Source organism: Hesperophylax consimilis, chromosome 10 (assembly GCF_061612785.1).
Source record: "Hesperophylax consimilis isolate HC1 chromosome 10, BYU_Hcon_1.0, whole genome shotgun sequence".
Taxonomy (NCBI): Eukaryota; Metazoa; Arthropoda; class Insecta; order Trichoptera; family Limnephilidae; genus Hesperophylax; species Hesperophylax consimilis.
This window is the reverse complement of record NC_142845.1, coordinates 16384528-16407624: the sequence shown is the minus strand read 5'-3', so window position 1 is coordinate 16407624 and position 23097 is coordinate 16384528. Positions and strand designations below refer to the sequence as shown.

At 32.6% G+C, this 23097-nt stretch overlaps 1 protein-coding gene across 1 annotated transcript in view; it reads left to right on the top strand.

The window, feature by feature from the left end:
* The window catches only part of Dh31-R (Diuretic hormone 31 Receptor), a 545747-nt gene that overhangs the window by 436732 nt on the left and 85918 nt on the right, over positions 1–23097 (top strand). Inside the window, exon 7 of the mRNA XM_089636652.1 lies at positions 19157–19377. Within this exon, the coding sequence (XP_089492778.1) occupies positions 19157–19377 (221 nt within the window). The remainder of the gene's footprint in view (positions 1–19156; positions 19378–23097) is intronic.

Sequence of the window (23097 nt, the reverse complement as noted above, 5' to 3'; positions counted from 1 at the left end):
CTCAGTCAATCTACTACGCGCTACGTTTAACCGAAACCTCCTAGATCACAAGGCTGATCTATGAGCAAATGTATGGGATTTTACTCAAATTTTCGTTATATATATTTTTTTTTCATTTTATTCTTAACTATTAAAACTTCATAAATTTTTATAGTTAATTCAAAAAAATAAATATAAATACATATTTTGGAGTTTCCCATGCAAGTTAGGATGCTGATTTGATTCAGTATCCCGGCCTTGTAATCTAGGAGGTTTTGGTTTAACGCGCTAATTAAAATAATTTAGTCCTTTCGCGCCGCGATTACTTAATAATCCTTGCTGTAGTAAATTTATTATCAAATATTACATGGTTTACTTTCAACACCGAACACATCTTTAACCTTCCCATCAAGATAATACTAATAAATCTAAGTAAAACATGAAGCAGAACAATTTACGGAAAAAATAAAAAGGTACACAAGTGCCTAACTATCGATGACTATACTCCCATGAAGAACTGTCTGCGAATAATGTATATGAACGCCAGAAGTATACGAAACAAGTTTGACAAAATTGAGGAAAAGGTAAGAAGATTATGCGATATTGTTCATGTTCTTGTCGTCACTGAAACGTGGCTTGATGTCGGAGAAGAAAATTTCTTTTGCTTAAATGGTTTTTACAGTACTTTTTCTTCTCGCCCAAATGAAGGAGGAGGAGGTGTGGCCATATATGTTCTGGATTCTATGAAGTCCTCTATCATTGAAAATTTTTCCAACGAAAATTCATATTTAGGTATTAGTGTTTGCAGCAGTAATAGGAAACCAGTCAACATTTATGCCATTTATCGAAAACCTAACCCAAACAACATGCACGATTTCCTAACACATTTTGAAAAAATACTGAACAAAAGCAAACAAGATACATTAATACTCGGAGATTTCAACATTGACACTTCCATAAACACACCTTCTTCTTTAAATTTTATCAACACCTTATTAACATACAATTTCTCAATACAAAATTAATCATATCCCACGAGAGTCACTGATACAAGCAGCACTATTATAGATCACGTTATATCAAACAGACAAAACATTTTAACAACCACATCGAATATAGATGACCCGCTTAGTGACCACAATATACTAATTGTTGACTTTAAGAATACTTTTAAAAAATGGTTTAATAATAGAATTAAACCACGCTTTACTAAACCTATCATCAACAGTATGGCGGTAAAATCTTATATTGCGACTAACAAATTTGCCATCAACTCAACCAAACCTGAAGACGGTTACAAAGATTTTAATGATTATGTCAAAAATGCATTAGAAGCAGGTAAAACTACACCAAACGTAAAAACAGGAAGGCGGCAACATCTAAATACACCTTGGTTTGATTCTAAACTTAATTTTCTAATCAAAGAACGAAACCAGCTTCACAAGCAGTGGAAACAAGACCCAGGTAATATTAGTCTTGCAATACGTAAAAATAAACTAAGAAACATAATAACTAATTATAGGAGAAGTCTGAAAAACAAATATTACATCAATAGCTTTCAACAAAGCCTAACTAACCCAAGAAAAACTTGGAAAACCATTAACTCAATTCTGTCTAACCGTGTACATAAGCCCACCAACAAAATTGAATCTCTCATCGTAAATAATTGTGAAATTAGGGAACCCCGTGAAATAGCGTTGGCTTTTAATGAGTTTTTCCTGTCAGTTGGAGAAAAATTGACAGCTGCCATTCCATCTTTCCCGCATGACTGTAATACAATATATGTACAACCAAAGGCACGATAATCCTTATATTATATGACTAGGACAAATAAGGATGAGGTAATAAAGGTCATCTCGAAATTTAGGTTGAATGCAGCAGCAGAAATCGATGGAGTAACACCGTGCATTCTTAAAACCTGTAAAGAAGAACTAGCGGGGCACCTAACCCAACTTATCAACTTCTCCATAGGCTCGGAAAATTTCCAAACCAGTTAAAGTTAGCAAAAATTAAACCAATTCTTAAAGAAGACTGCAAGAAATGTATTTCTAACTATCGTCCAATATCGATTTTATCGGTATTTTCAAAGGTGTTCGAGTCAATTATCAAAGATAGACTGATAAAATACATCTCTAGCAACGATATCCTAACACCACAGCAATATGGCTTTGGGAAAAACTCCAATACCCACTGTGCCACCTTCGATTTCATTTCTAACACTCAGCAGTACATAGACCAGGGCGAATATGTGGCAGCTATATTTATAGATCTGAAAAAAGCCTTTGATACGGTAGATCATGAAATACTTCTACAAAAAATGGAACATTTGGGAATAGTCGAGAAATCGTTAAATTTGCTCCGAAGTTACCTATAGCCCAGTCAATGAAGGGAAAAAAAGACCCAATGTCGGAACTAATTCCCCGGAAGCTGATTTTTTTACAGATGTTAGAAGACCTTTAGACATGTATTTTTACAAAAGTCCCCGACTTTCCCCCTTGTGCTTCCTTCCCCACCCCCTCTTGAATATATTTTTCAAAGCCTTTCGGAATACGCTAATATCTCCTCAATGGTTTTATAAAATCAACTTATTTTTTTTTTTTTAGTTTCTAATTAGTTATTCTAAAAAATTATATTCTTTCATTTTTGCGAGAAAAGCTAAACAATCTCCACAATTTATTAGTAAAGAAAAAATATCAGTTTTTAAAATAGTATTTCAGAATATATTTGCACATAACTTTTTTCTGAGCCTGTTAACGAAAAAAAATAAGTCAACAAAACTTGTAGACAATATTTTTAGCTATAAAATGATGTATATAATGATGGGTTTTAATTTATAATGAGGCACGTAGGCTGTTAATAAGGAGCGCGGCGCGCGGGGGCTCGAACGCGCAGCGGTTCGCGGCGCAGCAAGAAATTACAAAAACCTAAGGAAAGGAATGATTAATTCAAGTGTTTTTTTTATAACAAATCCGTCTAACGTTGAAGAGTTTTATTGTTATTTACCAGTTTTAGTTCGGAGGGGAGGGGGGTAATATAAATATTTTCCCCTGCCCAATGAAGCTTTCATTATCCACCAACCGCCGTGCCCCGGTCTGGTTAAACAGTCATATTATGTTGTATGATTGTTTGTAACATATTATTTAAATAAAGTTATGTGAAATAAGCCAAAAATACCTACAACAGCGTGGGACTACCCTTTCACAACATTAAAATATTGCAGACCTTATGTTATGGCGAAGTTCTAAAAAATCTTTTGTGGTAATTCTCACTTGTTTTTTTTTTTTATGTGCACCTATCAACAATAAAATACCGAAACAACAAATCACTTAAAATAGTGCATAGATCTAAAATGGTTTATTTTCAAACAAGCTACTTAAAATATACCTCAAAAATATTATATTGACAAAACGGTTTGTAAATTATATTATATACTTATCAATATTATCTATGACAAAATTAGGCAAATATTCAAATAATTTTCTAGTCAAGAGAGTCTTCCATTTATTCGTCATACTGGGGATATACATGATAATCAGACATGACATCGTCAGACATGATAATCCGTTACGGTTGTAGCACATGGCAGAGCAGGTAAATCCAGATTTTCTGCAGCCACAATAATTTTCACATCCAGACTTGCAGGAACAGGACACCAGAGAAAGAAGGTCATCAGGAGCAAATGGTTTCAAAAATTTCTTCTTTCCACCATTTTCATACTTCCATCCCCAGTTTATAGGGTTTAGTTTGTTTCCTAACCAAAACTGTACTTGCAAATAAACTCTCAACAAATGTTGATGACACGATTCTGAAGTCGGTGGTAGTTTTGCCAAGTCAAATTTAGATTTAAAAGCTGATTTTGTCGTTAGTCTGGTAAATTTATAGTATCGAGCTTCGTTTCAATTAGAGTAGCTACCAAGACCATACATGGCGAGAGCGAATTTTTCTCCATTTTGCAACAAATTCTCCTCAGTTGAATCTTTTTCCAAAAAAACAGAAAAAAATAGATTTTCCTTCAGGAGCAAGACTTACAAGTAATACCAAAATATCACTATCCGTGCCAACAACAATCACTTTTGAGAAGATGTTGAGTTGTTCGATGCCGGTTAGTACAATGTCAATATCGGCATCACCTGCGGCCGTGACTGTTTACAAACCAGATTCACTAAATTCATGACACAGTGCTTCAATCATTATTTTTGTTGTTTTTCTTATTAGATAAGAAAGCTTCCTTCTTAGTCAAACAACGTGTAGTGAAGTTTAATTCAATATCGCACGATGAGTTGTTAGCCGACCTTCGTTTTTGCTCTTCATATTTTACAGTTGGTTCTTCAGGGTATCCATCGAAAACGACAATAGAATGTTTGCCAAATTTAGTATGGACAAAACGTGATGATTTAATGATGTCTCCGTAAGTAGTTTAAGTTTGCCAAACAACAGAGTGTAGGAGGTATCCCCCATCGATGACTATTGCAGCATTTTCCAAATCAACTTCGTCATGAATACTTTCGCTAAATACTTTAGCTATACATGATTGTGTTCCTTTACGAAGGGAGACTTCATCAAAAATAGAAGGGGTCTTGAAGCCAATTCATATCCTAAGTAGGTCTAAAGCTTGCTAGGACTATCACTAATGCTCAGTATTCTATTAAATAGCTGCTGGGGGTTTACTGCAACTTGTCTCGTCCTAACAGTTGCGGATTTGAATCTTGCTGGGTAGTCACTATGTCTTTCCTTTTTAGTCGTATATCTCCAAAATGAAATCCTTTCATTTTTTGCATAGCTGCCAGGCCCACCTCATAAACGTTATCACAATTAACACTATTATCTGAAATAAACCCTGAAGATAAAGACACCAGCTCCCCCGAGCGCTTGGTGAACGGGCTGTGCTGTCTTAGCCATAATGTATATTTTCCTATATCTAGCTCATCCCTTTTCTTCCGTGATTCGCGCAGCTCAACATGCTGTTCAGTAAAATTAAATTCTATACCGATGAATTCTTCAATGCTCTCTTGCACTTTCACGAAGTAAGTGGTTCCAAGTTTCCACTTTTCCGCTGTCAGTGATTCCGCGCCCAAGTGTCAAACCTGCTGACTTCATTGGTCGCATGAGACACTGCTCGATGATCATGTCCGTCCACGTACCGGACCAATATCTGTCGCTTCTTCTTATTGTAAAGTACCCATTTTCAGTGAATATTTTATATTCTTCTTTAGTTATTCTTGATTCGAGTTGCAACATACTTTGAACGTACATATGTGCTGATTTTACGTATGGCAAATGTCCTGCCGGGTGGAAAAATGGAAGCATATCAACAATAGTATTTAGGTGCATTTTCCGATTCCCGGACTTCTCTGCAAATATAAATCTAAGCATGAGGTCGATGCAATGTAGAAGGTAAAGCCACAACTTGGCAGTCCTACTCGATGATTCCTTAATCCTGCCTTCACTTGCTTCAGTATATGGAATCGTCTCTTTTAGATTGTCATCATTATTATCCTCCTCCTCCTTTTTTCCACGTAACTAAATCTTGATACATATTTTCTATTTGTCTTAATTTCCCATCAATATCTTGGTATTCTTCTCTCATTACGTGGACAAGAGACGCTGCTGTTAAAGAGTAGGCTCTGTTTGCCCGAGAATATTCATGTCCATGGAGCATGTGGGTTACTGTTGAGGACGCGTAAACTGATTCAGATAAATTTCTCACACACCTTTATTTAAATAATAAGTAACAAACAATCATACAACATAATATGACTGTTTAGCCAGATAATGAAAGCGCTTCATTGGGCAGGGGAAAATATTTATATTACCCCCTCCCCTCCGAACTAAAACTGGTAAATAACAATAAAACTCTTCAACGTTAGAAGAATTTGTTATAAAAAAAAAAACACATGAATTAATCATTACTTTCCTTAGGTTTTTGTAATTTCTCGCTGCGCCGCGAGCCGCTGCGCGTTCGAGCCCCCGCGCGCCGTGCTCCTTATTAACAGCCTACGTGCCTTATTATAAATTGAAACCCATCATTATATACATTATTTTATAGCTAAAAATATTGTCTACAAGTTTTGTTGATTTATTTTTTTTCGTTAACAGGCTCAGAAAAAAGTTATGTGCAAATATATTCTGAAATACTATTTTAAAAACTGATATTTTTTCTTTACTAATAAATTGTGGAGATTGTATAGCTTTTCTCGCAAAAATGAAAGAATATAATTTTTTAGAATAACTAATTAGAAAATAAACAAAAAATAAATAATCTGATTTTATAAAACCATTGAGGAGATATTAGCGTATTCCGAAAGGCTTTGAAAAATATATTCAAGAGGGGGTGGGGAAGGAAGCACAAGGGGGAAAGTCGGGGACTTTTGTAAAAATACATGTCTAAAGGTCTTCTAACATCTGTGAAAAATTCAGCTTCCGGGGAATTAGTTCCGACACAAAACCTTCATTGACTGGGCTACTAGCTGGTAGATTTTGCCTTGTCGATAACGGAGGGAACCTAAGCGACGTTGAAAAAATCACATGTGGAGTGCCACAGGGCTCGATTCTTGGACCTCTACTTTTCTTACTATACATCAATGATATAACTAAATGTGGCATCTCGGGAAAATTTCAACTTTAGTCTGATGATACTGTAATTTACTACCATTGTAAAAATCTGAAGGAACTTGAAGCTTTAATGAATAAAGATCTCGCAAAGCTGGCTAAATAGCTTCGATTAAACAAATTAAGCCTCAATGTTAAAAAACCCATTACCTTACTTTCGGAAAAAAAGATAACATGGGTATGAATATCATTCTTGGAAATGAAAAGCTACAACATGTTCAAGTAACGAAATATTTGGGGTTACTCATAGACCCCAACTTCTCGTGGAACTCCCATGTTGAGAATGTAAAGTCGATAATCTCCCCGATAACCGGTGTACTTTATCGACTCCAAGGTGTGCTCCCCACATCTTTACTGCGTGCAACATATTATGCTATGATCCACTCCCACCTGAGTTATCTAGTTAGTATCTGGGGAACCATTACCAAAAAAAAAGTTCCGAAATACAAGTAATTCAAAATAGAGCTGTACGTAATATTTATAATCTGCCATGGGATACACATGTCAAAGATATATACTCACAGACACAAATACTTCCTTTTACAGTCATGCCAAAGTATAACATCACAAATAATAATAAAACACATTCTACAAATAATTCAACACTCCTCACACACCAACACTAAACCAGTCTTTAATTCTGACATACACCAGCACAAAACACGATCACAAAATCAAATACATTTATCATCATCTATTTACATGACCAAATTTGGAATTAACTCCTTACAATACATTGCACATAAACAATATAACGCATTACCTAGTAATTTAAAACTTCCGGCAACTAAAAAAAAAACACTGACAAAAGCTCTTAAAAGATATTTCCTTAGCAGTTTCATTAATGACTAACACAATCTTTCTCTGGTACTTCATAATAACATCTGCGTTTATTTATTTTGATGTATTTATTTTAATGTATTTTATTTATTTGCCTTGTCCTTTCTAATGTTGTCTTTCCCGAAATGAGTTTTATAAACTCATTGGGAATAATACATTATTACTTTGTTATCATTTTGTAATGTATTATCTTGTAATAAAATAAAGTAACCGTTTCAACTGGGAATCGAACCCAGGATCTCTCTATTACATCGGATATGTTTATCCGAGACACTATCTACGTTACAAATCAATTCTTTAGAACTTAGTGATCATTCAAAAAGATTGCTACAAAAAATATGAGAAAAATCGGTTGCAAATTGTTGTTACATTTTTGAAATATGGTCGTCAAAAATGACTTATTATAATTAGGTCCCAATGGCCGAGAGATTAGCTGCATTGTTCCCGTAAGACAGAGAGATATAAAGATCCTGGGTTCGATCCTTAGTTGAGACCGTTACATTTTATTTTTCTGTGGCTTGTTCTGTTTCATGTTTCGTTTAAATTTATTAGTATTATCTTCTTCTCCAATGATAAAATAATAATTCTATAAGATTTTAAGCAATAGTAACTATTGCAGAATTTAAAGAACTATTGAATGTATTTTTAATCTTAATCAAACGTGTAAATAAGTCTGGACACCTTTGGACATGTTTGAGTAAATGTAATTTCTTATTTCTCATGCCATAAGTCGCTTTTTTTACATCGTAGTAAAACATTTTTAACTATGGAATGTACAAGAAAATCCCGATTAAGCGAGTCCTAAAACTGTAATCTCAGAAGAAAATTTTATTTTCTTTTGTTGTCTTGAATATAAACATAAACTTTATAATTTCATAACTTGCTTGTTTCATATGGAACTCACACATAGAGTATAACTATAAAAAATTACCTTTTAGTCTCCCAGTAATGGCTTTCACAGAGTAGCATCCTGTATAATTTATTTTTAATCTGTTTCCAGGCTCGACTTGAATAATTTCACGCTGAAAATAATCGGAGTCAATTTTGATATTTATGATCGCCACGAGTGTTTCTCAGGGAATTAAAAAATTGTATAAATTACACCTGCGGTATTGTTAGGTTTTAACAACTATTTTAGGTTTTTTCCTAACACAAGTGTTAAGGTCCTTATATGGGCCACAGGGCGATTGATTCATTGTTCGGGAATCTTTTTCTGCTGCCGAATAAATCAAAACCAACCGGAGATTAACTAAATATTATTATATTAATTCCATACCGAAATTCACGGATTTATCACGTTTAACGTTCCAAAATGCTGTCAATGTTATTTCGAATAGCAAAGTTATTGCAACTACCGGCTGCGCCAAAATTATTCAGGTGTTTAATAAAGAGTGGTTACTTAGAAAAGGCTTCTGTCATTATCTGTGTGGATAATGATTGATAACAAGTTTGACGAATTAACGTCTAGCTTAGACTCAAATAACGCACTATTATAAAGCCTAATCTTGTTCTAATTTAGCAACTTTCTTAACCCACAGAATTCTGTTAGTAATTCAAGAAGATATTTTTTTTCAAACCGATACAATAGTAAATATATAAAAAAAAACTCTTTTGTGCAATTAACCTCATACCTACATTGTACATCTGTACATCAAAAATTTGAAAAAGATTCAATTGATTGAACGGTAATACCAATGAATTCAGTTATTCAAAGGATGAAAACAAATTTCTTTATTTGTTTTAATAACGAAATTACGTACGATGTCTATTAATTTTTACATACATAGTTCGTAGTTTATTTGATTGTTCCTTAATACGGTTTAAATCGAATGAGTTCTAATCGTTTTGCGAATTTTACTCGTATATCAACAAATAAATATCATTTTATCCCCCGGTGCGCGTACAGGAATGGCTTGTCAATGTATGGTCAAGCCGGTGTCCGTGGCAGGAGCAATTCCGTTCTTGAATCGAATCGTTTGGGATATCGACAGATTCTCTTTCACTAAAGAGGAATTTCAACAGGAAAAATAATAAGAAAAAGAAAATTAGAACGTTTTGTCGAGTACGTCTTTCATAGTACGATTGAATGCGATAATATATGTTTTGTTTTTCTTCACTGTAACTTAATTGTATTTTGTTGAACTTTTTGGAGCTTATATATAAATATACTAGTTCAGACCCTTGGAATATAAAGATATATAATAATTTTTTTAGATTTTCACGGCCAAAAGCATTTTTGTTGTTTGTTTTTGGGGTGTTATGCCGTGTTGCGCTAACTCCTTCTTTAGCCGACGTTTCGGACAGCGTTGCAGTGTCCATCATCAGGGCAGATCCGGTAGATCCGAAGATGTGATCAAGATGACATCTTCGGATCTACCGGATCTGCCCTGATGATGGACACTGCAACGCTGTCCGAAACGTCGGCTAAAGAAGGAGTTAGCGCAACACGGCATAACACCCCAAAAACAAAGAACAAAAATATACGAGTATAATAATTGATTTAATTTGTGAAGTTGAAATCATTTGTAAAAAAAAAATTATTTCAAAATGTTTTTTGCCCTTCAACAGACGATCTTTCGAATATTTTAATATGGGTTAAATAAAATTTACATAAGTCTGTATATTATACGTCAACACTTTTTATTTTGTGTTAGTATTTCTCCCGAAAGAATTGTTGCTCTGCCAAAATCCAACGAATAAAATTGAAACTGACAATCTTTTGAAATTATTTGGCCAAATAATCAGATTAAAATCAAAAACCTCCCCCGACGTTGGCAACTTCTCTCCCACAATAAATTCCTCAGCAAACTTTCGGCGGGATTATTTACGTACTCGCTTTTGCGGGTTGATGTTGTTATTTTGAACTTGGAACGACAAACATTATTATTCTTATTTTGAACTTGGAACGACGAGCTTTATTATTATTATTCTTCTTTCAAATCCCCAATTCAGACTTACGGCGAGATAACGAAGTAACAAAACAGCTCGGAACAAAAGAGAGGCGAAACAATAAGCATTAATTGAAAAAGTTGTCGGGAAACACAGCAAAAACAATGGACATTTTTGTATCGGGGGGAAGGAGATACAAAATGGGGGTAAAAAGTGTTGGAGTTTGTAATCGAGCGAGATGGAATTTGGAGTAAATAGAACATGAAACGGTTTATCTTCATGGGTAAGTTCGTAAATAACTTGGCTGCTTTTTTTAATTCTGAACAGTGAACGTTTAAATAAATTCCATAAAAATATTTACGTGAGATTTTTTGTCACAAATAACAGGGAATATTTATAAATTTGATTTTCATTCTTGACTTAAGAAATAAATATCTGTTCTGAAGCAGAACTCACAGTTCCTGAACTGTGAGTACTGGCATTGTGAACTTTTTACAGGTTTTTTGTGTATGTTTTCGAGAAAGAAACATAATGTGAATCATGTTCCTATATATAGAGAATTGAAAATTCCAAGACAAGATGTAGTTTGATTATTTGACCATATTTTTTAGATATTTAGTTGTGAAAATTGGTGTAAATAATCTGGCAATACCGGGTAGTAACTATCAGTGTTACACTAAACAGGTACTGATAGGTGATGTCGCATTGTGTACTTGATTTAAATGTAATTATTTAATAAAATAAAATAAAATTATTTTATCCACTTGCTTTGCTTTTATAAATTTATAAAATAAACTAACGTTTATATATGCGGTAGTTTTTCAGTTAAACAATTAGCCCTGTAATAATTAACCGGTTTAAGGTTTACACAACTGATAAACAACCATTTACCACACATTATTGGTTATTTACCGGTTAAATGTGTTTAAATAAAATATTTTTGTTAGAAAGACCCTTAATATTAACCCTACAGACCTCTGGCATATTCTGAAAGAACGTCGAAGTATTTCCGCTTTGGTTTATAATATCCAAATGAATGGAATATTTCAGAACGCATCCGAAAATCAAAAATTGTTTTTGAAAGGCGATAAAATACGCTTTCAAATTTTAATAATAAAATTAAACGTGGGTATCATTATTAAAATGTTAATTTTTTTAATTCAAAATGGCTTACTCTACGTTTTTCCGTCTTAAAACTGAACTCAAATTATTTTAAAAGAAAAAATTATAAAATACACATTTAAAATACAATAAAATATATACTAAACACTATGGTCACCTCATTTTCATCATATACAAATTCACGAAATTTGATTTTTTTCTCAAATTGCGGTCAGAATCTTTGGTTTCATAAAGGTATGCAATTTAATTCTTCTGTGATTAATTTATAGTAGTTTATTAAAAAGCATTTTTTCTTATTTATTGTTTTGGTGTTTAATTCGTAGAACTCCATTTAATTTTTTAAATAAATTTAAAATAAATCAAATTTAATAATTTTATAATAATTATTAAGTTCTGCAAGTATTTCTGTTATTTTTTACAGTTTTTAATGTGACAGCTGTTTCGGCTTTTGAGGCCATTATCAAACTGTCTGATAATGGCCTCAAAACAAACAGTTTGATAATGGCCTCAAAAGCCGAAACAGTTGTCACATTAGGAACTGTAAAAATAACAGAAATACTTGCAGAACTTAATAATTATTATAACATTATTAAATTTGATTTATTTTAAATTTATTTAAAAAAAAAAAAGCATTTTTTCTTTCTAAGACTGTTTAGCTCATTTTTCTAACGACAATAAGGGAGACACAACGATTTATATAAGACGATACGTGCCGTTCCCAAATGCGAACAAATTAGCCTGGGAGGTTAATAGCTCAAAGAGAACTAAACAAAGCTCAAACAAAGTAATACCAACAATATAAAGAGATCGGAAAAAAGTGTTTTGTATAGTCTATAGTTCTAGAGTATAGATGATTTTGATTTCCGATCAATGGGGCTTTTCCTAGTTCCTTAGAGCTTTGTGTTTCTCATTAACGTGGTTCAATGTACTAACTAACAGAATATAGCGCAATATAAGCATATCGTGGATATAATCATCAATGGACGTTAATGAATGATAAGATAATGATGTAATAAAACACAAGATATAACTTCCTGTCACATTTGATACGTGAATCCAACTTGCCAGTCTTTTGATGAATTATCATCACAATACGCACGATTTACGTAAACCATTTCATTAACATCTATAGACGTTAAATATACATATTTAATTTATTTTGGCTTGATTTTGGTTCTATAACGTTCTAAGTAATAATTGAAAACCAACTTAACATATTTATGAATCTTTGTAAATTTCTATTCGTCATTAAATGCACATTTCTAGGATCGTTAAATTTATTTTTGATTATATTATATTTTCTCAAAACTCTAGGCCTTCATACAGCCATTATACAAATTTTATTCAATCGACGACCGTGTATGTGAAAACATTACTAATTTAGAAACTGAAATAAAATAATTAATGGAAAGATAGGTTGTTTACAAAGTCCATTATATTAGTTAGTATAACCATTATTAAATTCTTGCGGTTACAGTCCATGAAAAATAACCTCACTTTTTCAAGACGAGAATTTCACGATTCTTTCGGAGTTCAGTTAAAGATATTTTTTCTTGGTACCAACTCGAATCAAAAATTTTACAGTCTTTATGCAATGTGCGATAAAAACATGGTTTAAAGGTTTTGAAGTGATTTTTTTGGTAAAGCTAAAGTGAACATGCAGAGGGTATCAGGACGTACCCGATAGATTATTACCTGGGAATCCTGGCTTCAAATAAAACATGCAAAATTAAATTTAGTGACATTTTTTTCATTTTATTTAGTTTTTTTTTTAAATTTTGAGATGGAGCGTGAATCACTAGCTAAGTTGAACACAGTGCGATGTGTGATTGAAAAACATATTTTAAATAGCAGAAAATGTCACCCAGACAGTAAAATATTTCAGGAATCTGTGATTAATTTCTGCCGGTTATGTTGTAACACCCCCTGCGTGTGTAATATTACCAGAAAATGATTTTTTATAAAAAAAATAGCCGCTAGACCTGAGAAGAACCTATATATTTTTTTTTAAATTTATTTACTTTAAACCCCTTACGAATATCAAATACGATACAAAAATAATCTGTGAAACTTTCGTCAAACCTGTCAAAATAAATGAACACTAGCAGTTAAAAACCCGCTCCGCGGGTTTTTGCTGCTAGGCCCTGCGGGCGGCACTTGCTTGGGCTGCGCCCAGTTTAAGTGATATTAACAACAGTTACATTTAATAGATAGATATTAGGTCATTCACAGAGAGAGGGTGAGTATATATTGTTAAAACACGGAACAGGAAGGAGTTAATGAATAATAACATGCTCAATTTAGGCATAATAAGAATGACAGTTGTTTGAATAAATGAAATTTTACGTATTTGTGATGGATTATTTCAAATGAAACACTATTATTGACTACATGTCTACAACTGATATTAACTGTTATGGTACCTAATATAATTTGCTCATAGGAGACTTGCAGTGCTTAAATATGTGTTACAACCGTCAATGTCTATAAGTTGAATCAATATCGTATAGTTTGTCACAACAATTAAAGATAGTTACAACAAAGTTGACTGAAATAATACATTATTACATATTGATTAATTGTACCCGTGTTTATGGATAAAAGGAGGGTAATTGTGCAATGTGATTAGCAGTCGGTTTAATTAAAAGGTGTGAATTTTACTCCAACTGGTGGTAATTCTTTTCCTAAAACTGTTACTGTATCTAATAAAGTTTAAAGTTAGATTATATATACACCTTCATCAGGAGAGTAAAAATCTATATATAAAGGTAGATTATTACAATATAGCGCCCCTGAGGTGATATCTCACAAAAGCGGCGCCATGCAAATTGTCCAATTAATAAATAAATATAATGTTTACATTTTATTATGTACGTATGCATTGATATACAATGGAAATAGATAAAATAATGTTATCCGATTAAACTTTATTTTATTAAAAAACAAATAACTTTTTTAACTTCACTTTATTATATACAACCAATACATGTTTCATGAACGAAGTATACACCGAAGTCAAAAATTGAATATAGATTACAATTGGAAAAAAGAAGTGGAAGGAGGGGGGAGGGGTAAGAGTAGGCTGGGTTTATAAGAATTATGAATTACAATATGAAAGACCAGTTAAGTGGGAAAATATTTAAAAGAGAGTTTATAAAAAAAAATTCTTGTTAATTACATCTACTTTTATAAACATGTTCTCTTATTTCTAAAATTTCGAAATTATTTATTTGTGATGCTTTATATCCTGTGTGAAGTATTTTAAGACCTGAATTTTTTTTTTGCATATAACCATAAAACAATATATTCATAAGACAAATAACATTTAATAACGGTTATTCTAATAAATTGATAGTTGAAATACTAAATAAAATAATTAAACATATTATCTTCAAACGGTATTTTTACCCTAGTTCTTAAGATATAAATAAACAATGGCGTAGAATTCTGTTTGTGGATAACGACACTTCTAAAATTATATATGTATATAAACATTCCTGGTACTATTCAACCGGCGTTTTACACTAATAACAGAATGAATAAATATATTCTTAATAATATAGATTGCGAAAATCAAACAAAAAAATCAGGAGTTTATAAACTCAATTGGGCTGGATTGTAATTTATTTTACAAAGGTAGAACCAATAGAAACTTTGAAGTCAGAACTAAAAAACATGAAACAGGGTTCTAAATGGAAATAGTGAATATGAGTTTGCAAATCATCTTTTGAATCACACTTTCGATAAAAATTCAGGTCTTAAAATACTTCACTCAGGATTAAAGCATCGCAAATAAATAATTTAGAAATTTTAGAAATTAGAAAACATGTCAATATAAAATCAGATGTAATTAATAAGCAAAAAAAATTATAAATAATAATGAAAAATGCCATTGCAAAGTAGAACTAAACTTCCAGAAGAAATCTTATTATTAAACACTTGATGTTCAAGTAATTTTGCATATTTAAATATACGCGCCAGTCATTTGATTCGTTTCTTCACCGCCAGAGGGGCGCTCTGTCGGCCACCTAGCCGCGATGCGTATTCGGGTATCGGCCATATTGAATTAACGCTTGCTTTTTTCGTCAAACGTCAAACGTAATCCCGTAATTGTGGATAATTTTCACTGTAATGTAATTAATCCAATGGATTATGAACTTTCTAAGACATATTTTCTTCGATATTATCCAAAAATTGTATAAGCAGAAACGATATTTTTTAAGAAATATCGTATTACATGTGGCGATTCTATTTCAGTATGAAATGGTGTCTTAATCTTTAAAGTCTTATTTAAACACAATTTGAATTTGACCAATCACAGGGCCTACACCGTCCAGACGCTGGAGTAATAATATTATCAGATTCAATATAAATAATATTGAAATATTATCCATAAAAAGTTGCATTGACTAAATAATCATCACACCGTTTCTTCGGAGGGGTAGGCAGAGGGGATAGACCGCCACACAGCTCTATCTTGGCTCATTTAATTTGCTTAATTTACATTCATACATCGTTTTTTATATACTCTTCTGTTAGTCTGATACTTAACATGTCAAGAAGTTCCAGTCTTGAAGATTGTGACACGTTATTGACTTTGATAAATAAAACGTACATTTTCCATAAAAATTCAAGTACCTTTCACTATTGGTGACCGGATAAATCATCAAAATGATAATTCATCACAGCTTTAAAAAGTTATATAAAGTCATGGAAAGTGATGAAACAAAATCTTTATTTCAAATCAAAAATTATTTATTGTAAAATAAAAATTAAAAAAGGTGTAGCTTATGGGTAGACCCCATTTCTGGGGTCTATTAACTGGGTCAAGTAGGTTAGGTTAGGTTAGGTTTAATTTTTATTTTTTCATCGTTTCTAATGACTTTATATCACTTTTTAAAGGTGTGTTGAATTGTCACTGTGTTGAGTTAACATGGAACCTTCCCTATTATTTGGAAGGTTCTTACCTATTTGTTTTTAAATTCACTAAAAAAAATTCACAACAATAATCATTTTATTTCATTTCAATTTAAGATAATAATATTTTAAGAGATTAAAGAGGAATTATAGCTTGCACAAACATTATCTTCTAGCATTCGTGACATTAAAAACTTCCGAGTAAATTGCCGCAGGAGTAACGAAAATACCTTTCTCATGATATGCGTATCAATTCCATTTAAATATTCTATTTTTTTTTTCTAATATCATTATTATTGACAGTCTAAATCACTCCCTCGTAGAACCTGTCATGCAAAGGACATCTTTATTATTCTGAATTTCAGAAATTTCCCTCAAAACGAAAATAAAGCCTTTTTCTTAAGGCTGTCTGCGCCCGTCAATACCTCAATATTCCTGCGACACTTATGAGTCATTGATTTTGACAGATATTCCGCCAAATTTTCGCGCGAACGAACGGTTCGTCTGGAATAAAATGTATGTACCAAATTCAAATTCCTGAAATTTGATTTGGGAGTTTTGAATTATTGAAACTTTGAGATATGTGTTGATGATTCTTTTTAAATAGGTACCTAGTATAATCGTAAACCAGAGGCGTCAACAAAATTTTGCACCGCAATATTTTCATCTTAAGCCATGAAGCTTTTAAATTAAGATTACAATAATTACCATATTAAAAAATTATCTCTTGAAAACTATTTATTATTCTAGCAAATTCTCACAGTTTGAAACCGTTACATTGTTTTTTTTTAATTTATTTTTTCCTGTGCCAACAACTTATTGTTCAAAACCTGCAAAAACACAACTCTAATAGAAAATTTTCACCCAGATTTCCTCTGGCTGACGTATATTGTATCACCAAACGTCAAAAGTGCACCGTTTACTCCCAACGCGTTCAAAATAATGAGATGTCAATTCGCGATGGCGAAAGTTAGCGGCGCGTTCAAAACTCGTAATACGTTTCCCGAGTTCCTGAGGTTTCGAAGGGTGGTAAAAAACCACCCTTCCATTACTCGAATCCAGTCAACCAGACGCTAAAGGGCTGGAACGGAAAATTCTGTTTGATTTGTTTCTAATTCGTTCTCAGGAGTAACTCAATACCAGAAATATGCCACAACGCATGAGTGATCGCAAATCTAAACGGTTGCTTGAAATTTGGTGGAATTGATAGCTGTTACTACATATACTTGAAATGTGTGAATATTTTATTTGTGATTTCACCGTAATGGGATGTAAGGGGAACGCCGTAAGGGGAATAAGAGTCTTTGGTGATTTCGCCGTAATGGGATGATTGGTTTGGAATTTACATGTTTAAATTTAATGCAAATTTATAGTTTTGAATCCCCACGGAAGGGATTATTCTTAGGGGTCATCTTTTGGAACCATTGTGGGGAAGGTATACTAAAGGAGTTTTAGATACAATATTTCCCTGATTAGTCTCACTTATGTTAGGTTTAGTTAGGTTAGGTTAGGTTAGGTTAGGTTAGGTTACGCGGTCAAGTGCCAACTATGGCTATCCTGCGAGAAGCTGCAACGATTTTAGGCTTGCTAAGACAAATTTATAGGCAACACAAAACAATATTTATTATAAAGGTTTCAAAATTTTCAACAAACTCTCTTTAAATGTTAAGGAAGCAAAAGATTTTCGTGGGTTATGTCTCAATGTTTTGAAGTCGAAATATCAGTACGTAGGTAATAGAATATTTGTATGTTCACTAGATATAAAATTTTAAATTTCTTAACTAAATAAAATATACTTTAAAAAAACTATTACTAAGAATAGCGTGCATAGATTTTTAAAAATAAAAGAGTTATTGAATATAAAGAAACTTTAAAAAACTTACCTCCGACAACCACAAGGCTAAGTTGCTGGTAAAATATCCATATTACCGCTTGATTTACTCAAAAAAACAGGATACATAAAATTTACATATTTTTTAAAAGGCCAATTAAAAAAATAAAAATACATACATAAGAAGATAGATGTAAAATAAACGATTTAACGTTCTTATTCAAAATACTTAACTCTAAATTCGACTGTTGTGAACTACTGCAACTTATAAACATACATACACCCACAGTAACAATACGACAAAATACAATATTCTACAGCAGCACACATAAGCGTAACTACACTGCCCACTCTCCGATACAACGACTTCACACCATGGGAAATCATTACTTGGGTGATGTTGACATATTCAATACCAACTTGGCAAGTTTTGTGGATCATTTAAAACATTTATTTCAACAATACTCCTAAACACATCATGTAAACCTACAAATAAAATTTTCTGTTTTTGTTTCTTGCGTTTGTATGACTTGTTGCATAGCTTTAATAATATCAAATGTAATTTTATTCTTATATTTTATGTTTCAAAGTATCTGTCAAATTAAAATTATACTACCAACCATGTAAAAGCCCTCTGGGCGTTAAATAAATGAAGAAATTTTGTTGGAATTGCAGTAATTAATAAAAGCATCAACAGATGATTGCTAAATTTGGGAGTGGCGTTATATTCGTACCCAGAGGCAGAACCTTGTCGGCACTAACATAAACGAATCGTCTTTTGAATGCGCATACAAACACATGTACATTGTGTAGAATACAGTCAGCACTAGAATATGACGTACACGTTATTATGCATACTTAGTTTCTACCTTTGGCACCTTATAGTAGTGCGGCTACAGTAGGTAGGCAATGCTTGTGTGCCTCTAGAATGCAAGCCTATATTTACTAACCATCCCTTGATTGTTGCAGATATGGTGTCAGGCCCTCCACATTCTCATTCAGTACGTGCTGCTAACCAATTACTCCTGGATGCTATGCGAGGGACTGTACCTTCACACCGTGCTCGTGGCGGCCTTTGTAGCTGAACAGCGCCTGCTGAGGGGACTGGTGGCACTAGGCTGGGTCATGCCAGCCCTGGCGGTTGTGGCCTATACGGCTGCAAGGGCTGTCAGCTCGGATGCCACTAAGGAGTAAGTACTTACTAAGTTATACAAATTATTCACCACGAAATATAGTTCTAAACAGGACAAAACTTGATTTTATGATGAAGTCATAAACACTGTAAAGATTCCAAACAAAAAATTCCAAAAAATCCATCATGCGTCGCTGATACGCGCATAGTGGATCATGAGATATGCACTCCGAATCGTGTCACGTGATCCATTACGACATGTGGCATTGTGATCAGTGACGGCGCATCATAGATTTGATTTTAATTGAAAAAAATATCATCGGACAGCAAAATTACGTCTATTTTTTTTAATCCAAATATGCTCAGAAAATCGCTAGTTGAAATCCTTCACGTACGTGCTGATACACGCTACAATATAAATTGTAATATAAGTTAAATTTCTAAGTAGTTGTAATATGTACATTTTTCTCTGATTGAATAGCAAAACAATATTTTTAAAAATCCAAACCATCGATATACCAGCCCTTAATTTTAACTATTGTTAGTTCCTAGGTTTTTGGTAAACCCCGAGAATCATATAATTATAGATGCTCGATATTCCTGTTCCGGTTACCAGTAACCGGTTCCTTTGCTTTCACTAGAACTGTTTCTCTGAGGAACCGGTTATATTTGAAATTGTTCTTTTTTATTTAATTTGCCTTTCTAATTTTTATTAAAGAAAATATTTATCAAAATTGATAAAATATTTTATTTTTATTACTATGGAACCTGTTCCCTTTTCTCAGAATGCCACCCCCCTCTCCCCTTAGTTGAAAATTAAACGGCCCAAATATATGTATTATTATTTTCATCATTAATTTCATACACTTGATTTTGCTCGTTCAAGGGCTTAATAATTTATTTGCTAATTGCGAATGTTTGTCGTGCTTTGTTTGGACTGCATGAACGAAGGTGATGGATTAAAAATATTGGACAGCGTTATTGGTTCCAGTGGCGGCTCTTGACTTTTGGGTGTACTAGAGTGCTCATATTAAAAAAAAATCACTATTGTTGTTTATTGTTGTTGTTATACGCCCATAGGGGCTTTTACATAGATTATAAATAAGTTTTACATAAGTTATCGAGTTAGAATTTATACTAAGAGTTATAAAAGTGAAGAATTTTAAAAAAATATACAAGTAGTTTTTGAAGAATATGGCGTAAAGAAACATTTTAAACAACATAATATTTAACAATAACAAAGAACAAAATATAATATAAAACATTACAATAACATATCTAATCGTTAAATCTATTACAATAATTTGTATGATTCCACAAAGTGTTGGTTTAATTTGAATTTAAGATTATAAAGGGAATCATGGAATATATCTATAATACCACCAAACTTGTTGCCCAAATCATGCATCCTATTGGTAAGTGAGTTTGACTGATAGTTGGTTTTATATGTGTCGCAAAAGAATGTTGTATTTTGTCTAGTATTTCTTGTCGGTACATAGAGTTTAATAGCAGCAACGATGGCAGGGCTGTCAATAAGGTTGTTCATGACTCTGTATAATAAAATTAGGTCTGAAATGGTTCTTCTGTCAGACAGCGTAATTAAATTAAGTCCATTCATCAAATTTACATAATTAATGTTTTCTATTGGAATTTTAAGCTTGAAATTTAAGTACCTAAGAAATTTGTGTTGAACCCGTTCTAATTTGTTAGAGTGTACTTTATAGAAAGGAGACCAAATAGGTGAATTATATTCCACTTGGCTTCTAACTAGTGAAATGTAGAGTGTTTTCATGCAATCCAATGACTTAAAATCAGTTAGGGTTCTACAAAGGAAGCCAAGAATCTTTAAAGCCTTATTAGTTATATCATCTATATGCGCTGTGAATGTTAAGTTTGATTCGAATATAACTCCCAAGTCACGAATTTGTGATACTGGTGTTAATTTAACATTATTTAAATTATATTCATGTAAGATATGAGAATGAGTTCTGGAAAATCGTATTACTTGACATTTCTCAATGTTCAAAAATAACATATTTTGTTCGCACCATTTAAAAAATTTATCTAAATTAGCTTGTAAAATTAGGCAATCATATATATTTCGTATTCTTTTAAACAATTTTAGATCATCTGCAAAAAGTAGGACTTGTACATCTTTAAATATGTTTACAATGTCATTAATGAATATTAAGAATAATATTGGGCCAAGGTGGGACCCTTGCGGGACACCACTTGTGGCCTCGAATACATAGGATTCTATAAAATTAATCCTGACACAAAGAACTCTATTACTGAGGTAACTAATAATCCATGTCAATAAACTACCTTTGATGCCTAACAGTCGGAGTTTGGATATAAGAATATGATGTCGAACCTTATCAAATGCTTTACTGAAATCGGTGTATATAGAATCCACTTGTTGTTTCAGACTGAGCGATTCAGATATGTAATTATTGTAGATAGTTAAATTACTTAAGGTAGATCGACCTTGATGTTGTTGTAGCTGAAGAATTTTTTTTTTCGAAATTTCGATTCTTTGTATGAAGATTTTCGGGATATTTCAGTTCGCCGCACGGATCTCCTGAAAATCTTCATACAAATAATCGAATTTTCGAAAAAAAATAAAAAATCGTTTACTTCTAAGAATGCCATCTTTTGTAATATTAGCACTCAAGTACACATAAAAGTTAGGAAACGCCACTGATTGGTTTTGGAAGAAAATAAACGGTAACCAGTTCTTTTTTCAATTCTTTTTTCAAAAAATTCCAGAAATAAAGTACAAAGGGACTGATGTTATTTACACAAAAAACCGTCCAAATGGAACATCATGGAAAAAATTCTACTTGTTTCGCCTTTTACCGTGTAATTCAGCCTCTCACAAATGGCGGAATTATTTACAATATTACAATAGAACCAAGTCGTAACAACGTTTTTACATATCATTCATTGCGCTCAAATCGCATTAGTGGCAACGCAACATCCTACATCTAAATACCTACTTTACGGTTAACGCCATTACCATTATAGAATATGGCCCAATTGAAATTTGAGATTAAGCGGTTGGTTTCCTCTTACCAAAGCTTCTGCTACGCGCGCACATTTATCAAGCCGTCTCAACAAACATTATCCAACAAGACACATTTAACTACAAGCATTTAATATTTTACTCCACATCTAGTTACATGCTTAAATTCACAAGCGAAACATTTAAATAATTGCATGTTTACCGTGTCCTATTAGATGTTGAGTTGAGTTGAATTTAGTGGATCAGAATAATAAACGATCAAGTCCAATTAAAATTGTTTGTTATATAAAACAGATTTCTAAGTTACGTGTCAATATCACAATAGTGGCTGTTTTTTTTCCATAGATGGCAATGCTAATATTGATTGAAAATCTAATATTGAAATCCTTTATAAAAATGGTGAATCATGTCCATTTCATTTTGTTTTAATTGTTTGTTATATGTCTTTTGTCTGTCCAACTGAGAAGGATTCCCGTTTCAGGACAGCCAAATTGTGTATTTAGTACATAATATTTGTACGAGACAATATACCGTCCGTACAATAACTGTAGATACGAAGGTAGCTGGGTACACTTGTCAGCGTTTTCAGTCTTGGTAGATGTTGCAGAGGTTTGTGGTGGAGTTTAAAGCCACGATCAGAGAGAAATTTATTTCCAGATCTGAGCTGACGAAAAGAATTTATTACTGGCAAAAACTGAATTTAATACTGAATAAAAACACTTGAAAATATTTCTTGATACTTGGAGACTTGGA